At 39.9% G+C, this 19853-nt stretch overlaps 1 protein-coding gene across 2 annotated transcripts in view; it reads right to left on the reverse strand.

Moving 5' to 3' along the window:
• Positions 1 to 5352: 5352 nt before the first annotated feature.
• CTXN3 (cortexin 3) overlaps positions 5353 to 19853 on the reverse strand; it is a 39266-nt gene continuing 24765 nt past the window's right edge. Inside the window, exons 1-2 of one of the 2 annotated variants that reach the window (XM_089512209.1) lie at positions 12438 to 12508; positions 5353 to 6140 (exon numbers count right to left, since the gene is read on the reverse strand). In XM_089512209.1, the coding sequence (XP_089368335.1) occupies positions 5800 to 6093 (294 nt within the window). In that variant the 5' untranslated portion in view covers positions 6094 to 6140; positions 12438 to 12508 and the 3' untranslated portion in view covers positions 5353 to 5799. Of the gene's footprint in view, positions 6141 to 12437; positions 12509 to 19853 lie in introns of those variants that run through there. The other variant, XM_089512218.1, reaches the window with a different exon arrangement.

Consider the following 19853-nt stretch of genomic DNA (forward strand, 5'->3'; position numbering starts at 1 on the left):
ATTTTGGCCTGTCTGTTCAGGTCCTTAGTTTATTTTTCCAAGGAGTCAAGCTTAGCTCTCTGCTGTCTTAACCCCACAACAGCCCCGTGATGTGAACCCTTTGAGAGACAGTTACTGTATGTTATGATCTGGGTCTACATTTCCCAGGTCTGATGCTGACTAGGAATTATCTGAATAGATTTCAACAAATACAGCCTTTCAAAATTCCTCCTTCTATGCAATATTTATGGTATAGGCAACAGACTAGTAGGGTGTGGTGAGTTTGGTGTTGCCCTAGGACTCTAGAAGACCAGGGTTTAAATCCCTGTTCAGCCATTGAAACCCACCAGGTGACCTTGGATTTCAGCCAAGAAAACCCTATGATGGGGTCTCCATAAGCTGCATCAATAGAACTATAGTGTTTAGATCAAGGAAAGTAATAGTGCCACTCTATTCTGCTTTGGTCAGGCCCCACCTGGAATATTGTGTCCAGTTCTGGGTGCCACAATTTAAAAAAGACATTGAGAAACTGGAGCATATCTAAAGGAGGGCGACTAAAATGGTGAAGGGTCTGGAAACCATGCCCTATGAGGAATGACTTAGGGAGCTCGGGATGTTGTCTGGAGAAGAGAAGGTTAAGAGGTGATATGATATCCCTGTTTAAATATTTGAAGGGATGTCATACTGAGGAGGGAGGAAGCTTGTTTTCTGCTGCTCCAGAGACTAGGACCCGGAGCAATGGACACAAGCTACAAGAAATAAGATTCCACCTCAACATTAGGAGGAACCTCCTGACAGTAAGGGCAGTTCGACAGTGGAACAAACTCCCTCGGAGAGTAGTGGTGTCTCCTTCCTTAGAAGTCTTTAAACAGAGGCTAGATGGCCATCTGTTGGGGATGCTTTGATTTAGATTTCCTGCATGGCAGGGGGTTGGACTGAATGGCCCTTGTGGTCTCTTCCAACTCTATGATTGTATGATTCTATGATAAGACAGAGTCAAATAGAATGTAGTCCAAAGTTGTAGTCCATTGCTCAAACTACTGCACCACACTGGCTCTCTGTTTCATCCATGCTGATTCATATACATACTTCTTTGGAACATTTTCAAACCATGTATGCTTGAATCCGTGTATAACAAATCCGTGTATAAGAAGGGCTGACTGTATATTGTTTTGCCTTGTAGATTGTTGACCTCATATGATGGGTGTTTCCACAGCAAATATTACACATCATACTTTACAAAGTAGTTTAAAGGAGCATACCTTTCTGTTTAGCCTCTGAGGACCTACACATGTAAAAAGAATATATTTGTCAATGTTTGCATTTAGTTGGAATTGACACAGTATCCGTTGCTGCTATTAGCCACAGCAATCAAGTTTAGCTGTTCCCATAATGCTTGAAATACTTCCAATGGATAGCTACCAAACTTATGGGCACACACACATCTTTATTATCAGTCAGAGGGGAATTGTACTCCAATATATTTTTATTGCACATAAAAGCAAAGAAATGAAAACCGCAAACTGGACAATATACCATTCTGTACCTAAACTGTCAGTGGTGAGACCACATACAAGCATTTGTGCACTGTAAAAACTTGCCCAGAACAATAACAGTTGTGTACCTCCTGTAACAAGAGACCACTCTCTGGATAGCAGACCATTATATCCTCTTAATCCCCCTCCCCTTCCAATCTGTAATGCCCAACTTCCCCATTCCAATTGTCACTATTAGAAACAGACAGTCTCAGATGTTTCTTACCACTGTGTTGTCATTATTGCATTAGCTAGTACCTTGTCCATTGGGAAGAAGACATGACACAAAAGGAGAAGGGAATGGTGGTGGTGGGGGGGGAATCAAGTCCAGTCGTTCACCCACGACCATAATTAAAACTGGACTTGCCACTTCATTTCCATACACAAAGGATTTTGAATTTGAATTGACATTCCCACATACCAATGGCATATATACGCCTGTCCCTGGTTTTCACTCCACCAAATGCATCTGAGGAAGTAGACTTAAATCTATGAAAGCTCATGCAGCCAATTTCTTTCATTCATTTACTCTCAAAGGTGCTATAAGATCTCTCTACATACCAAATCAGAACAGCTAGAGGATATGTGGAGGGGATGCATAAAAAGTATTTATTGAGGGAATTGCTGGATTTGTCATAAACATAAAGGTGAGCAGTGAAAAAAATTTCTTTATGGCAAAATATTTGCTGAGGCCTTATTATAGTGCAAAATAAATGCATGTCTTTTCCTATCTCTATGCTCTTCTTTACATCAAAATTTGTTGCATTCTTGAATTTATGTTTAATTTTTTAAAAAATGTAAGTCACTGTGATAGCCTTTTGGCTGAAGTATGTATGTATGTATGTATGTATGTATGTATAAATAAATAAATAAATAAATAAATAAATAAATAAAATGCCAATAAATCCATTAACATGTTTAGTCCAGAAACTATGGATGTCACATTATTAGAGTTTATATGATGAACGAAATTATAAAATTATAACATCCATGGACTTTCTTTCTGAGACCCAAGAAAGAAAGAAAAAAGGATAAAGATGCAAAACATCCCAGCCAATTGAAAAGTATGCATTGTTCAGACTTGTACTTCCAATTGATAACACTGTAGACCAGGGTCTGCAATAAAGGAGAAGAGAGATAGACTATAAATTAAGTATATTATAGCTTGGAGAAAGTATGAGTAGGGCAAGAGGAAAATCCATTGGCTGAATGGTAAGTCGTGTTTTTCTTTTAACCTCTGTTACTTTACAGTTTTTATGAGTTGGGATAATGAGGCCCTGATCTGCTGGTGCTGTTTAAAGAAAGTTTTATGAGAAATATAGCAATCATTTCCTGTTATGTAATTCAAAATAAGATGGTATAAAATAACCTGAACTTTTCTGGGAGTAAGCTCTGGTTAACTGGCTGTCTGAGTCAATGTACATAGGACTGTGTTGTCAAATCACATTTGGGGGGGGAGGACAAATCACATTTTGGGGGGCAAATACCTAATGAAACTGCCTGGAAATGGCGATGAAGTAGAAATGAATGCTGAGAAAACTGACCCCATATTACTTAAATAATGTTGTCTTGGAGGAGCCATGAGAAGAGCTGCCAGACTGAAAATTGAACAGGGCTCCTGTACCTCTAATGGTTGTGTAGAAGAGGGAATTTAGAAGGTGTTGCTTGTTCATCTGGTTGCATGACAAGCAACACCTGCTGGAATTCCCTCTTTTACACCACTGTTAAAGGCACAGGAGGCTTCCCCAGTTATCCATCTGGCAAACCCTGTCCTGAGACTCTTCCCTGTTACACATACACACCAGATAATTGAACATATATAAGTAATATGTCTTCCAGACTCATAATACCAACAAGCTGCCTGGAAGATTCAGCTGAGTTGTTTTTCTGGCAAAGTGTGATTCAGTTGGAAAGAATATGTTGAATAATTCACCCTTTATTGGGGCCAAGTAATTGTTTTCTGTCAGACAATATACAGACTCTAAATGTTTAAATGTTTTAAAGTAAATTGATTTATTAGCTTTTAGAAAAGATTCTCACCATTCACATTTTAACAGTCCTTGCTCCAAAGGGAAACTATTTCTCATGACAGTCATTTACAAGAGTCTCATCTTGAATAAATGGAAGACATGTTGATTTCCCAATTCCAATGCTGTATTGCTTCATTATCCATCTACATATCAATTATGATTTAACCAGTTAGTGAAACCCTGTATTACAATTCCATGAATGTTAGTCCCACTGAATACAATGCCATTTATTTTGGAGTAGACCAGCATAGGAATACATTTGAAGACCATTTCTGTGGTCACTAAATGTTCATAAATTATCTATCTTTATTATTAATACAATAAGTTATATGGCATATGTAATCTAAAATTCCTAGCTTTGTATTATGAATGTTATATGTAAAATTTTCCACAAATATTTTAATATGTTTATAATTCAGCATCAAGGAGTCAAACACGGGGAGGCATTACAAACCTCCGCTTTGCGGCGGTCTCCCGGCGCTGCTGTTTGCGCGGCTCCCTTACGGAGCAAAAAAGAAGCTCCAAAATGGAGCTTCTTCTGGTGTCGCTCTCATGACGCCGCGAGGCGCCAATGGCGCACTCGTGGCATCATTAGCGCTGCGCGATGTGCGGACGCACAGCGTCCATTACATCAAGATGACGGTGGTTGTGTGGAACGGCTGCCACCATTTGTTACGGACAGAGTCCGTAACAGGAAGAGGGGCGTCTGGAAGAGATGCCCCTTTTTTAAACTGGGACGTCCTGAGGACGTCCCAAGTGGTGATTTGTAACCCGCCAATGTCTCCTTGTCAAATCTGTCAAGTCTTACTGAGGTCAAATACTAGCTTCCCTTAACTTTAAACATAAAGGTGGGGAAATGGAATCAGATTTTTCTTTAAAATACATTTCAATAAAATATTTCATTCCAACTCTATTGGCACTCTTTCATCTGTGAGAAAGGACAGATGGTCTCCAGGAGGAAAATTTCTGAATCATAACATTCTCTGTAATAGAGAATGCAGCTGGTAAGTGTCAGCAGAATTGTAGCCAAGGGGGGTTCACTTGAAAACCAAAAAAGAGAGAGATGTCAGCAAATCTGAAGGAACCTCAAGCTTTTGCAGAAGTCCAGAAACCTTTTAGTGGAAACCCAACAAGGATTAGCCAATGCCTCAATAAGTACTGAGCACGTTCACTCGCTACAGAATCCTTAGGGAGTGGGTGGGAAAACCAAGAGAAAATAGAGTATACAAGCTCTAATCTGCACTGCAGAAATAATGGAGTTTAATACCACTTTAACTGCCATGGCTCAGTGCTATGGAATCCTGAAATTTGTAGTATTATCTGATCCAAATCTTGTTTAAAGATAAAGAAATATAAGAAGGGAAAGCAAGTGCCTTAAAGTTGCTCATCTCCTTTACTGAACAGACCCTCAGGTTATTTGGTCACAATCTCTCCCACTATAGCAAGATGTACTATATATATATTTTTCTCCTATACCAGTTATTTACACCAAGAAACCTAAGGAATTTTGTTTGCCCACATTATCATTGTTATGGGTCAGAAACCCCAGAAGTTGAAGTGTATGGAACATGTATGCATATATATTTTAGATGAAGCTCATAGGTCTACTAAAATTGCTACTGTGGATACAACTGGATCCACCCCCTGGTATTTCAAATGCTTTATTGTATACACTATTTTCATACTACTCGTGATTTATATTTATGACTTTAGTTATGGTTTTATAACCAAGAGTATACGATAAGATAACATGTTATTTTTCTCAACTGGAATTGCTTGAAGCAATCAATCTTTAATTAACATTGCTAAGAACCTTTTACCTTTCTGGTAAATGGGGCAAGTGAAAAGAAAATACATTTTTTTCATTGCTTGAAAAGAACATAACCCACACAAACTTCAAAAACCACATGCTTGCCTTTAAAATATGGATAGGCTTATTAAAGATGTAGAGATGGATAGAGGGAAGAAAGAGGCACAGAGGTATAAGTTGGTCCCCAGCTAGTGTGGTCTGAGTATAATATACTGTGTGTACACTGAATATGTGTGTGTTTCATTATATTTAAAAACTGAACACTTCAAATGGAAAAAATACCTATTTACCTATTACATTTTGTTCAGTAAGATACTTTACCATCCAAGGCTTAGCATGGTTTGCACCTCTAAAAATAGTTTCGCTTGTACATGATTCACTTGTACATGAAGATCATTTTAATATGCCAGCATGGCTTCCAAATAGAGTCACGAAGTCTTTGGTTCTAAGCCAGTGCATAATCAAATTGGCCTTTTTCTAGCCCATCAAGTCCATCAGCCCAAGTGGAAGTTGGCATACTCCTGTAGGGGTCTAGAAGGATGCGGAAACATCGGACAATGAGAATGCCAAGGAAAATTATTAATAAAATCACAAATACAAAGGTTGTTTTCTGTTCCAGGGTAATGCCAGTTTCTGCGGGAATACCCCCGGAAGAGAAGAGGTTGGACGTGAAGGGCTCCCCATCCATTCTCCAGGATTGTTGAAAAAAGTAATTCCACAGTCTTCTTTTTTTCATCATCAGTGCATGAACGTCATAATAGGCATCACTTCGAAGTTAATTGTTACCTGAAATGGAAATGGTGAAAAATAGATGTTATAGGTGGGAACACCCAAAACATTTGTGGTATGGCATGCTTATATCTTCTATTTTGCACACACAGACCCCAGTCTATATTCTATTATCATTATTACATTGTTGTTGTTTAAATAATGTTGTGGTCTGATGATAAATTGGGATTTGTTTGTTTTTGCTTTTTCTTTTTGTAAACTAGGTCTGCTGAACAACATTTTCCCATGATGTGTACTAAAGCCTGCCAAGTGTTTCAGGAAATCTAAAACAGGGGTGGCATTATCGAGTTTTACTTTATACCCCCACTCTTCAGCCATAAAGGCAGACAGAGTATTTTACAGATTGCTAATTTGACAGTTTCCTGCCCTTAGGTTTACAATCTAAAATGAATGACACAAAAGGAGAAAGGAATGGCAGTGGGGAAAGGAGATCAGGTCCAGCAAATACTGCCAGTTCTTCTCTCCCTCCATGGCCAGGGTGGTGGCAGTTGGAATGGAAGGAAGCTCCTCCATCTGCTTCCTTTTGAGTAAAGTCTTTGCTATTTTATGGCATGGTACTGACCGCCCCAAAGGGTTGGCCTGCACCCACCCCTTTTATCGCTGGATTGGGCCCAAAATGCCACTTCTCCGTGGTCTGCAAAAGGGGTGTCCTTGAGGCTTCATGCCCCCAGACACCCCAGGAGCCACAGCCATGGGAAAAAGGGGCCACCCGGCCCCTTTATCCTCGGCATTGTTCCCATGGCCGTTTGGTTGCCACGGGAATGATGCATGCGATGAAAAAGAGCGCTGTTTCAGAGCTCCTTCCCACACTGCAGCCAGGCCGCCATAGCGGCCTAGAGCGGCGCAGAGATGTCACGCAAATGCCGCACCATTTGGACATGGCATGTTTGTTACGTCATCATCACATAATGACAGCGCCGTCCACACGAACTAGGGTTATGGAGCTTGCAGTTGGTGGGCACTCCCTAAACCTGGAATTGGCACGAGTACATCACTTTAAGGTGGTCTGTACCTCGCCATAATCAGACAAATGTGGTTTTGCCCCACATCTTAACAGAAAGTTGTGTATGAGGCATTACAGTGGGTTCCAGTCATTTGCCTATTAGTGTCTGTTGTCCCCATTAATGATTATGAACTCATGCCACACTTACAAGGTGAGCTATTTCTCAGCTTTGCACAGCAGAACAGCATGGCTCACATCTCTGTCTAATGTAATGAAGTGACTTATTTATACTTCATCTTATTAATATTACAAGATGCTTGAAAGGAGGACAGCAAAGGTAAATCAGCTGATGTAACAAATGTTTTGGAAAGGGCAAGTGGAAATTGAGAAAAGTGAAATTCAGCATACTGACAGATACAATACTGATTAATACTAATCTTGAAAAATGATTAGAGGCAAAATGTATATCCATTATATTCCCTGCTTTGAACTTTGAGTTTAAAGCCAAACTCTTCTTTGGCCATCACTCCAGAGAATCCCTTGAAGAGAATTGTGGAGACCACTAGGAACTGTCTGCCACATATTTGTCACTGTGCAGTTAGACAGAAAATGTACAGTTGGAGAACTGATAGCATAGGTTTGGAAAAATGAGAGAGAAATTAGTCACATTAGGTTTCAGTCCTTATTAAGAATTTAAATAGCAGGTTGTGCACACAGAAATTAGCACTCAACTTCAAAACAAAATGCCCAAACCAAATTAAAAAAAACCTTCTTCTTTTTGGAAAGAGCTTTCTCCTTTTAGCCTTCAGTACTGGCTGACCAATCAACCAGAGTGCAATGGAGTAGTTTTAAGATATCAGTTGAGTTATGCCATTGAGCAATCTGGGAGGAGCCCAGTACCAATTTCAGCAGCACAAAGCTGATGAAGCAGCCACTGCATCGGTGTGAGTGTCACTGAGCTGTAACCTGCATCAGAGCAAAAAACACTGGATTGTCCAGTTAATGAACTAAGGCCATATCTGCACTACAGAAATAATCCAGTTTTAAAACACTCTGAATGCTTTGGCTTAATGCTATGGATTTCTGAGAATTGTAGTTTTGTGAAACATTTAGCTTTCTCTGTCAGATAGTTTTGGTGCCACAATAAACTACAGTTACCAGAATTCCACAGCAGTAAGTCATGGCAGTTTAAGTGATGTCAGACCGGATTATTTCTGCAGTGTGGATGCAGCCAAAGGCAGATTTGTCATTGCTGTATATAGGAAAGAACTAATGACTCCTATGGAGAATTTGTGGGCCCCTTTACACTATACAGTTAGAGTGCTTTCATTCTACTTTAACTGCCATGGCTGTATCCTTTGGGATCTTGATGTTTGTTTTCTGTTCAGGACCTAGAGTTGTTTGGCTAAAAATTCCAGTTTTATTGTTCTGTGCCTTCAAATCATTTCTGACGTATAGTGACCCAATCACGGGGTTTTCTGGCTGAATTTTTCAGAAGGGGTTTGCCTTGGGTCTTCCTCTGAAGTTGAAATAGCTTGACTTGCCCAAGGTCACCCAGTGTTTTTCCGTAGCCAAATGAGAATTCGAACCTAGTTCAACACTCAAACCATGACACCCCTCCCTAAACTGTAAATCCTAGGATTCCATAAGATTTAATGGAAGACATTGCCATAGCAGTTAAAATATAATCATAACGTTATAACTGTGGACGTTATTGCACACGGAGGCTTCCATCCTCCTCCCACGATTAATTTGAATGTAAAGTGTCCAAATAGCGCAATCAGGGTTCACACCCTCACACTTTTTTCCTGTCCTCCTTCCATCAGTAAATTGCAACAAGCAAACTTGTCCCATCAGTAAAGCGTCATGGAGCTGCAATTTGGCAATAATGGAAGATCCAGATTAGACACGTGCGCTGGTAAGGAGATTATCACATGGGGAGGCTGACAGGAGAAACGTGTGGGGGTGTGAACCCCAATTTGGACGCTTTACATTCAAATTAATCATGGGAGGAAGATGGAAGCCTCCCCATGTGATAACATTTTGTGTACTGTGAATGGGCCTTGGCACCGATACATGATGTAAGCAAGGATCAGGGAAACTTTTGTGTTTATTTTTATTTTATTTATTTTTCTACTGTGAGATGTGCAGTGGGGAATTTGTGTCACTGGAATATTTGCTTTCCAAAAAACATTTGTATGTGCTTTTCACTTTAAAAACTCCAAAGTGAAATGGCTACCTGAGAGTGCACAGACCTGTGAAGTGTAGGCACAGGTTATCTGAGAGACTGGGGTGAAGAAAGAGAAAATAGTATACTACACAATGTATAGAAAGTATAGTAAATGTAGGGAGATAAAAGCAGCATGCAGTAGAAAAAATATGAGTACAGAAAATGATTGTTGTTGTTAGTGAATTCAAGTCAACTCTATGATGGCTTATGGTGATTTTGTGTTAAGTTTTTCTTTGCAAGATTATTGAGAGGAAGTTTGCCATTGCCCTTCTCTGAGGCCAAGAGAGTATAACTTCACCAAGGCCACCCAATGGGTATCCATGGCCAAGTTGGGATTTGAACCCTGGCTTCCAGAGTCATAGTCCAACACTCAAACCACTACACCATGGTTTGTAAAACAGTTTTTTGAGTTAATAAAAAATGTAAAAACAAAATAGAGTCCTCCGTTATTACAACTATACACTCTTGTATTGCTCTTTGCTGTGTGTAAGCATTTAGATTTGTAACCCACCCTTTTAAAAAAATGCTCCCATACAATTACTTACAATGAGAAATCCTTCAAGCACTGTATTTTACCATGCAGTAAAACTGAACTGCCAATTGAAAAAAGATTAATATATTTTGAGGTCCTTCGCTCCAATGATGTGGTACAAACTTAAAAAGTCCCATAATTTAGATTTACCATATGCATTACATCATACCATTACAGCCATAAAGAGGGTAACAAACTGAACTGAAATTTGGCTCTTTTTCTTTTATACTTCTAACTGAAATTAAAAATGTATATTTTGTAAGAGACCTCTTATTTTCTGTTTAAAAGAACTAAGCCAAAGTACTATGGTAACAGAATAATATTCTGAGCCACAGGGTGCATTAAACATCATTCTAAACTTAGTGGTTGGATTAGTTTGTGGATGTTCTGAAGTCTTCTGGGTGACTTTGGCCAACCCCCCTCCCTCTCTCTCTAAATACAACCTGCTTCTCAGGTTTGTTGTGCAAATAATTGGACATCAATAAAACAGCTCCATGTGAGAAGTCCAGCTGCCACTGCCACAACTAAAGTCATTAGCGGGGAAGCAAAAGCCCCTCCATTCTGTTCGAATCAATGTCCATGGACCCCCTGAATACAGACCAGAAGGGATTTGGAGAAATGCTACACAAAATGTGGTCTGCAGACTGGTGTCCATTCACAAGTAATTGGTTGCCAAACTGAATCATGTGAATACATTAATAAACATGGCACAAATATGGTACTGATCCCTGGCATTTTTGTGGGAAAATGCCAATCCACCACATGAGATAGTCTGATAAGCATTTCTTTTAAAGAATGGAAAGTAAAGCAAGCCTTAACCTGAGCAGCAATCCATATGGTTTTATGTACGAGTAGGCTCAATATACAAGATGTAGAACTTCGAAATAGCTGGGGAAATCATAAAGAGAGTGAGCAAGTCCTGTGTAGGTAAACTGCATGAAACACATTTTGGAAAAGTAATACAGTCAACCCTCCATATCCATAGATTCTGCACCCACAGATTCAACTATCCATGAGTTGAAAATATGCTCTCCCCCAATTTATTTATTGCAAAATAAATAAATGAAAAAGCAAACCTTGATTATATAAGAGACATCTTTTTACTGCCTTATTGTACATAATGGGATTTGAGCATCCACGGATTTTAGTATCCATCGTGATTCTAGAACGAAAGCCAAACAGATACTACTGGCCCACTTTATATGCAAATTTTAATGTGCTGCTGTCACTAATAGCACCATTGTGATAAATATATTATTTGATTAGCTGCTATATGCTTTCTTGAGTATGTGAAAACAGTGGTCATTATAAAAGGTAATAAATGAATAAAATTTTCTAATATGACACTCCATCTGTTGATCTACATTCAGTTGTATTTGTAATAAGGCCACTGAAACCATTGGGATTTAAATTAATGCTGAATAAGACAGGAGACTTCAGGAACTTAGTTCTTAAGAAGAATTAATATAATGATGTTGAAATCATCCATAAATAGGTAGAGCATCATCCTAGAACTGATCACTTGAGACTGGCTTTCAGTATGCCCCTGTATGCATTCTTCTTAAAAGTAACTTTCCCAAGTTCTGTACAAGGGGGTTTCTCTCAGCATGACTAAATCTGGATCCAATCAACTATGTAACTTCACATAACAAAGTCCAGGTTTGTCACTCCAGTCAGTTGGGAAAGAAGTAAATTTTGTTTGTGTGTAGGCATCTTCAAGTTGCCTGTTGACTTACGGTGACCCCATAAATTTCATAGGGTTTTCTTAGACAATGAATACTCAGAGGTGGTTTTCCCAGTTTCTTCCTCTGAAATATAGCTTTCAGCACCTGGTACTCTTTGGTGGTCTTCCACCCAAGTACAAACCAGGGCTGACCCTGCTTAGGGGATAGGAGCAGGCACCTTTTGGGTATTTAAGCTCTTCAACACAAATCAACTGTATAATACCATAAACAAACCATGAAGCTTGGTCAGCCTCTCCTGTTGCAAGTAAAAAGAGATTGGGAACCATGTACCCTGCATGTCCATAACAAGGGAAGCTTCCTGGCTTTTTACACCAAGCAAATTCACACCCACATCAATTTTGGGGGTCTGAGTCTGATCAAGAACACCTGTAACCATTTGCACACTTTTTTGCTGTCATGCTTGGTTAATTCCTATGCTTGTTAATTCTTAAAGGACAATTTATTCGCTTTTATTTTGTTGAGGGTTAACTGCAACCAACATGAAATGATACATTAGCGTCATTCTTATCACATCAAAAAAGCACTCTGAAAAACAAATCCCTTAGTTTAATTTTTCATTTCAGCACTTGGTTCTATGTATTCTAACAGGTAAACTACATAGTGTGTAACACTCTTTAGCCTAATGGCACAGTTCTGCCCTGTGAGTATAGACATCTGTCAAGACAAAATAGAGGAACCCAAAGTCACCATATACCAGTGAAGATAACATCCCCACATACATAAACAACAATCAGTGCAAAAACAACAAGCCATTTCTGCCTCTAAGTATTAACTATATCCATGGTGGCATTTATACATGACCCAGGGGCTTTGCATGAAGAAAAATAAGCTTAAAACTCTGTACCTGAGCTTTTAGGTAAAGATGTCTGAACACCGGACTACAACTCTGGGTTCGACTCCCCGCTTGGCCATAGAAACCTACTGGATGACCTTGGGCGATTCACACAATCTCAGCTTCAGAAAACCCTGTGGCAGGTTTTCCTTAGGGTCCCCATAAATTGGAAATCACTTGAAGGCAGACAACCACCACCACCACCACCTGAGCTCTCAGAGTTAGGCTCTGTAAAACAAACCCGTAAATTGTACCATTTACCTTTGTGATTCTAAAAAATTAATCTCAAATCTCATCCAATTAGTCCTAGAGTAGTAAATGTGGAATTTGTTATACGTATCTATACACTTTTTTCTTTTCAACTCCTGTTTATAAAGCACAGGGAATCAAACCTAGAGAACCTGAGATCAGTAATGTGGGTAATAACATTTAAAATAAATAAGTGTGGATACTCCTCATGAAAGCATGCTTGTGAACAAAAGTTAGCAAAATCTCATTAGTAAAATCAGGACTTTTTTTTTTTACCTAGGATTAAAAGATGGTAAAGATTTTTAGGAAATAAATAATAATCCCAATATGATACTCAACTTTTTAAGAAATATCTTACAAAGCACTTTGTTTTTCTGTATCATGCAATTAGTTGTTACTGTAATACATTCCAGAAGGAGTGTACTTCAACTATATTTTTGTCAAAAGATGTTCCATTACATTTCAAAGTCAACTGTTTTATTAAGCTAAGCAAGTGTATTATATGATTTTATACAAGCAGCATGCAATTTGATTTTTATCTTCCACCTGTTACATATTGTATGTTTACTCAGATGTAAGTTTCTTCACAAATAAACATACTTCAGCTTGCAGCCACAGTTTCACTAACATAATGAACATCAGAGCTTCTGAAGTGAGACAACTTTTTCTAAGGGTTGATTTTCCTGACACTAATGGATTACATAAAGACAAACAAGAACCATAAAGGCGACAACCCTGCACCTTTTCAAACTTTGTATATAACCAATAGCTTGAAAATATACTTTAAAATCTCACTTCATCATATTAGGTTCAATATAGATTTGTTTTCAATAAATCTGATCTGCTGATTTTTTTAAAAAAATAATCCCTCTCTCTAATACTTAGCAAATCCAGACACTATTAATTCAAATATATACATATAGGTGACCAAATGTAAATTATACACATATGTGAAAGAAGTAACAGGGAAGCTCAGTGATTAGCATGAAAATACCTGCATCTGGTCCAGAGAAAACTTTGCCCACATCCTACTGCAGCAGTTACAGGTAGTTTAATTTCCGTTGTTTGGAACATCACATTTCCATGTCACACAGAAAGTAGGCAAAACCCCTCAAGCTCTGTAGTAAGCATCAAGTCTTTACAGGAATTTTGTTTGTGTTTTTCAGGGCATGAGAGGCATCTTGCTGCTTGTTCTTTTAAGGCAATTAGCTGAAAACTCTTGTCATTCCTTTTGAGTTAAACCATTTCAGTTCTGCCTCAGCAACTCCTCAGCAGCTTCTGCTTCAGTGAGTAGTAGCAACCCAGCTAGCAGCCTACAGCGACCATCCTCACAAATCATTAACATTCAAAAGGAGTACCAAAAAAGAAAGAAAGAAAAAGGGGAAAAAGGGAGGAAAATCACAGGGCATTCCCTGTATATCTTTGTAAAAGAATCAAAGCAATACATTTTGCAATGTTATTCCCTTTATGCTATATTGATTGTTGTCAGTAATCTGCCTTTTTGATGCCAATTAGTATTTTTGCATTTGCCAATTGCAATTTTCATTATAGTCAGTGACCTTCAGGCTACACCCATTCATTAGAGGACTTGTATGGACAAAAAACATAAAGGCTAATAATTCAGGGATATGGCTAATAGAAAATAAATAATCCTGGTGACAAAAACTGGCACGTTACTCACCAATTTTCTCATTCCCCACACATGCACCTTTCCATCCTAGGCACTTTCTTTGGCTGTATTTTTGCTGCTTGTTCCACAAGGGAAAACCACATTGGCTATGCACCCACCCAGTTTTCATCAGTCCAGTGATATCATGTTGAGGCAGCTTTAGTTTGGAGACATTCATGGGACTGACCATAGTGTTCCAGACGAGACTGATCTGTATATTCTATAGAACAAGTGAGACTTGTAACAAAATTCTGCTGTACATTGTGCTCCTTTTCACAGATGCAGCCAGCCATGATCTCTTTCAGAAGACTCCATTCCTGATCCTCCGTATTTTTCCATTTTACTTCACTTATAGCCAGTCTGTATTCTGTGACCACTGTACACCCACTGTCCTCACTTAAGGAGGTTTTTCCTCTGCCCCCAGGAGACATTGGCGGGATATAAACCGCCATATAGTACGTATTGTATACGTACTAGGGTTAGGAAGGGGCGGTGCTTCCGCACCCCCCTAACCCTAGTACGTATACAATACGTACAAGATGGCGGCGCCCCTTCCACATGGGCGCTGCCATCTTTACGTACTGGACGCATAGCGTCCAGACGTGTCGCGGCGCCTATGACGTCGCGAATGCACCAGCGGCGCCTCGCGACATCATCAGTGCGCCGCAAAAAGAAGCTCCGAAATGGAGCTTCTTTTTTGCTCCGCGCGGGAGCCGCGCGGTTTGGCTGCTGCAGCTCCCGCGCGGAGCAAATGGTGCCGGCGGGGGAACGCCGCAAAGCGGCGGTTTGTATCCCGCCCTTGTCAGATATTAGGATCTGACAGCGTTTCCCTCCCCTAAAGTTATCCTGTGTGTCTGTAAACCTGATACTATATGGTTTTTATATAGCTCCACGCTCAGAGAATACATTATTAAACTGGAAAGAGGAAGCTGCATAGAGAGAAAGAAATAGTTATACAACTGTTTAACTGTTTTATTATTTACAACAAATTGTTGCTGCCTTCAAGGGCAGTGATTTTGCTTAAAATGGGGTTTGGAACTCATCTAGGGGCCTTTCACAATGCACAGTTTTAACACTATGATTTCACTTTAGCTGCCATGGTTCCTTCTTTTGGAATCTTGAGATCTGTAGTTTGGTTAGGCACACTAGAGGAGTGCTCTGGCTGAGAAATTCCTCTTCCTAAACTGGAAACTCCAAGATTCCACACAGTAACAGTAGTGTCCTTTCCTAATGTGTCACCTGGAGCAAGGAGGTGGGGCTTCCTGAGGGTGGGGTTTCTGGGAGTGGGGCCAAAGGGGTGCTCCCCCTTACTGCCACAGCATGTAGAATGGCACCACAGCAGCAAGGTGAGGGTGCGTTCAGCCCTCTCAGCACCCCTTCCATGGCCTTCTGAGGAGATTATCACATTAGAAATGGGGCATCATTGTCCCATCCCTATCCCATCCTTCCCACACGATCACAGGAAAGACTTTCACACATGGCCTGGCATTGACCTGTCAGAGAAGTGGGAGTGAAAGTGACTGTGCAAATTATTTTCACTCACAAGCATGCTGAACCTGTCATTCAGCCACCATTCACCTTCACATTAAAGTGGGCTCAAAAGCGCTTTCAGCTGTTAGCTGAAAGCACTTTCTACTGTCATTTCCAGTCTTTTATAACAGAAGAACCCATTATTACCATAATGACTGAAAGCGCTTTTCAGCCCACTTTCATGAGAAAGTGATTTACTCTATCACTTTCACTTGGGTCACAGACAGGATAACGATGGGGGAGCGATCCCATCCCTATCCTGCCCCTGTGTGAAAATCTCCTGGGTTCCATGTGGCCATGGCCACGCAGGACCCAGAAGGTACCTGCCCACTCCCCCTGGGGTTTATTATCCCACTGGATGGCACCCTCCTCTGGAATGTCACCCAGTGCAGTCTGTACCACTGCACCCCCCTAGTGATGCCACTGATTCCATAGGTTCTTAAAGTTAAGGCAGTTAAAGTAAAATTGTGGTGCTATAATTGTATGGTGTGAAAGTGTCTTCGGGGTTTTTTTTTTTTTTGTAAAATCTAAAGTGGACCTTTGGTCATTTCTGGATTTGCTTTGGGGAATTGGTTTTGGAAGAGGGAGGGTAATAATGCCAAAAGAGACTTAAAAGTCCTCAGAATTCTCCCTGCATTACAGACTGTTAAATCACTTCCTGGATTGTAGACTGTTAGGAACTTATCGCTTCACTTAAATAACCCAGTTTACCTCATCTGAATTCAAGACTAAATCAGGAGCCAGCCAGGTCCTACCACAAGGTAGCTGCTTTTTGCAGCTCCTTTTTATGCCCCCAAAAGACCGGATCAGGGATGTGGCATGAGGTTGTCTCCTTCTTTGGAGCTTTCTAAAAAGAGGCTGGATGGCCATAGGCTTTCTCTGTGATTTAGTCATGTTCCCTACATAGCCGCTAGTAGGGGCTACATAGGGACCATGAATAACCTCCACACTGGCTGCCATTCTCATCCCACCCCTACTGCCCATACAAGTGAAGTCCAGTGTGAGGGAGATTTGTGTCAGGGACCCTGCTTTTGCCTGTCACAATGGAGATTGCTCATGGGAACATCAGCCAGCCTCTTCCTGAGAGACAGAGGAATGGGCCCCCATCAGTTGCAGTGGCGACTGCCCAGTAAGTAGGGATTGGGGGTTGGGCCAGGATTCACTGCACAGCACTATAACTACAATGCTTACTCATCTGTGTTTCTCATACAGGATTCAGACTAGTAATGATAGTCTAGGTTATTGAACAATGAATCAAATGAAATATAATAGTTCCAGTACATAGGCAGAGAAGCGTGCAAAAAGAGAATGTTTAAAGTTCATTTTGGTGTTGCAGTTCAGAGACTACATTTACATATATTTCCCTTACCAATTAATGCATGTTCAGCTTGTTTTCTAATGTTTGTTTACCCCATCACTATATTAAAATAAATGTGTCAAGAGAAACATTTCAGAACTGTCACGGTCCTCTTTTCATTTCCCCCTTCATTCTTCACTTTCACTGCAACCAAGGAAGAAAGTCTTAAAGAAGATGACAAGATTGCAAAACAGATGACATCTGCTGAAAGAAATCAGGGATGATGGAGGATAAACAGTACAAAATCCTTTTCTCCCTTCACCCACAAGTTACTCACACAAATGTTTTAAGATTATTTTGAAAGCAGTAAGACAGCAACTTATTCATGCAAGTTCTTGCAGCTGTAAATAGGACAGACAATCCATAACAATCAGTTGTAGAAGGAAAAACAACCACTTAGGGTTGCAGATCAAGCAGGCTCATTAGAATAAAAGCTAAGGTTAACTTTTGTTTTTTGTCAATTAATTTCACATGCTGATGAATTCATAATGTTCCAACCAACCCTCTTTGGCTAGAAAATGAATACCTTCACAAAGATGTGTTTTGAAAAAATTCTGCAGAGTGGAAAGATATAGTTGAAATAATGCAATTCAGCTACTAAACCATACTGTTCTCTTCTCAGGACAAAATGAAATAGTATGAATGCAAGTGCATAAAATATATATTATACAACTGGAAACCCACATGAAATATTACCTGCATTCCTCTTTCCTACAAAACCCTAGCCTAGAGGCTTCTGTCCTATCCACAGGACTTTGCCAGCAACAGAAGAGAATTTACTAGTTAGTAAGTTGGGCAATCTGTTTCACCAGTTCCTAATTTCATGCAGGTTGCCATTAACTTTTAAAGGGCACTTCAAGAGATTCATTCAAATTGTTTCCTAGAAGAAAACAAGAGTGAAAAAGACAAAAAGAACAGAGAAAGACGAAAGAGAAGGTTGTGTGCAAGAAATAGCATAGACAATGGCAAAAAAAAAAAAAAAATAGAGGAAAAGTGCATGTTCCACTTTTTACTCTGGCCCTGCCACCACTGGCTTTGGTTCCAGATAGTCCCACATAAAGCCTCCACCATATTACCAGATATGATTGCTGGCTTCCCTGTCAATGACTGGTGAATACACTCAATGCGGGGGGGGGGGGGGGGGGAGGAGGTTAAACTTTAAAAGGAAATATCTAAGATTTGTTTGGAGAATAGGGCTCTGCACTAAGACAGCTTCTTTAGTGTTCAGATTAGTATAAAGTGCATCCACCATCTACCAGATATGGAAGCCATAAATTGCGCTCCATATTGCCTCCAAGGGACAGTGGTCCTTAACACAGAAAAGATTCCCTTACCCTTGCTTTAGCCAAAATGAGATTCCCCTTCTGGAATGTTAGCTGAAATGAAATCCAGATGTTACACAGAAATTAAAAATTTTAATATGCAGGTCTCACCATTGCACCACCATGATGGTGGGATTGCATGCTCAAATGAGGCAAGAAGTTATGATGCTGGTAGCAGTGATGCTGGTAGGATTTCCCATATCATACAGGCTTTTGCTGGGGAGACAAACAGCCACAGGGCAACAGCAGTAATAGTAGGGGGTGACAGTGGTGGAGGATCCCTTGTTAGTACTGCTCAAAAGGGGGCACTGATAAACAACACTTGAATGTATTTTACCATGAAAACTCTATGATGAGACAATACAAAAAGAAATAAGAGATTGTGCCAGAAGATGGGACTTTCAAGTCAGAAGGCACTACTGGGAAGAGCAGAAGACAAATACGAGTAGCTCTGTGCCCAGTGACACAACCAGACTCAAGCTGAAAGATATTCAGCTACATATGTGACACAACATTGTAGCCATTCTTCAAATATACAAGATTTGGGGTTTTCTCAATGCTTGGAGACTTCATTTGAACTGTGCTGCTGAAGAAGAGATCTGCAGGTACCATGAACTGCCAGAAAAATAAACCCAAATAAAATAAAATAAGTCCAACAAATGAACTCTTCCTAGAAGCCAAGATGACTAAACTGAGACTGTCATACTTTGGACATGTCATGCGAAGACATGCCTCACTAAAAAGACAATAATGTTTGGTAAGTAGAAGGCAGTAGGAGAAGATGAAGACAGTGTCACCGGTGGATAGATTGAATTAAGGCAGCCAAAACCCTGAGTCTGAAACAGCAGGGCTGTTGATAACAGAGCAACTTGATTGTCCCTCATTCATACATAAATTGAAATTGACTCAGTGACAATTAACAATAGTAACCATATGGAGGTCAGTCATACATTTGAATCCCCACATCAGCCAAAGTATGGAAGCCAGATGTCATTTCAAATTTCATCTTGTTAGCATACACAGGTTGTCATTTCCATTTGATAGTGGTTGATACAAGAAAGGCTTTTCTCCTTCAGTTTAAAACATTAGTTTTTTGCAATGAGTTCATGAGAAATGCAATAAGGTACAGAGTCAACTTACTGACACAAACCAAGTCAGCTTATTGACACAGAGTTTAATCCATAGTTGCTTTATAATTTAAAGAACTGTTAACATTAAACCCAGATGTCTCCCTGAGACTTTTTCTTCCATTGTAATTGGAATGAATTAAAGAGAAGGCAAAATCATGCAGCAGTTTAAAA

This window comes from Sceloporus occidentalis, unplaced genomic scaffold, assembly GCF_023333645.1.
Source record: "Sceloporus occidentalis isolate IW3139 unplaced genomic scaffold, rSceOcc1.0.p SCAF_1, whole genome shotgun sequence".
Taxonomy (NCBI): domain Eukaryota; kingdom Metazoa; phylum Chordata; class Lepidosauria; order Squamata; family Phrynosomatidae; genus Sceloporus; species Sceloporus occidentalis.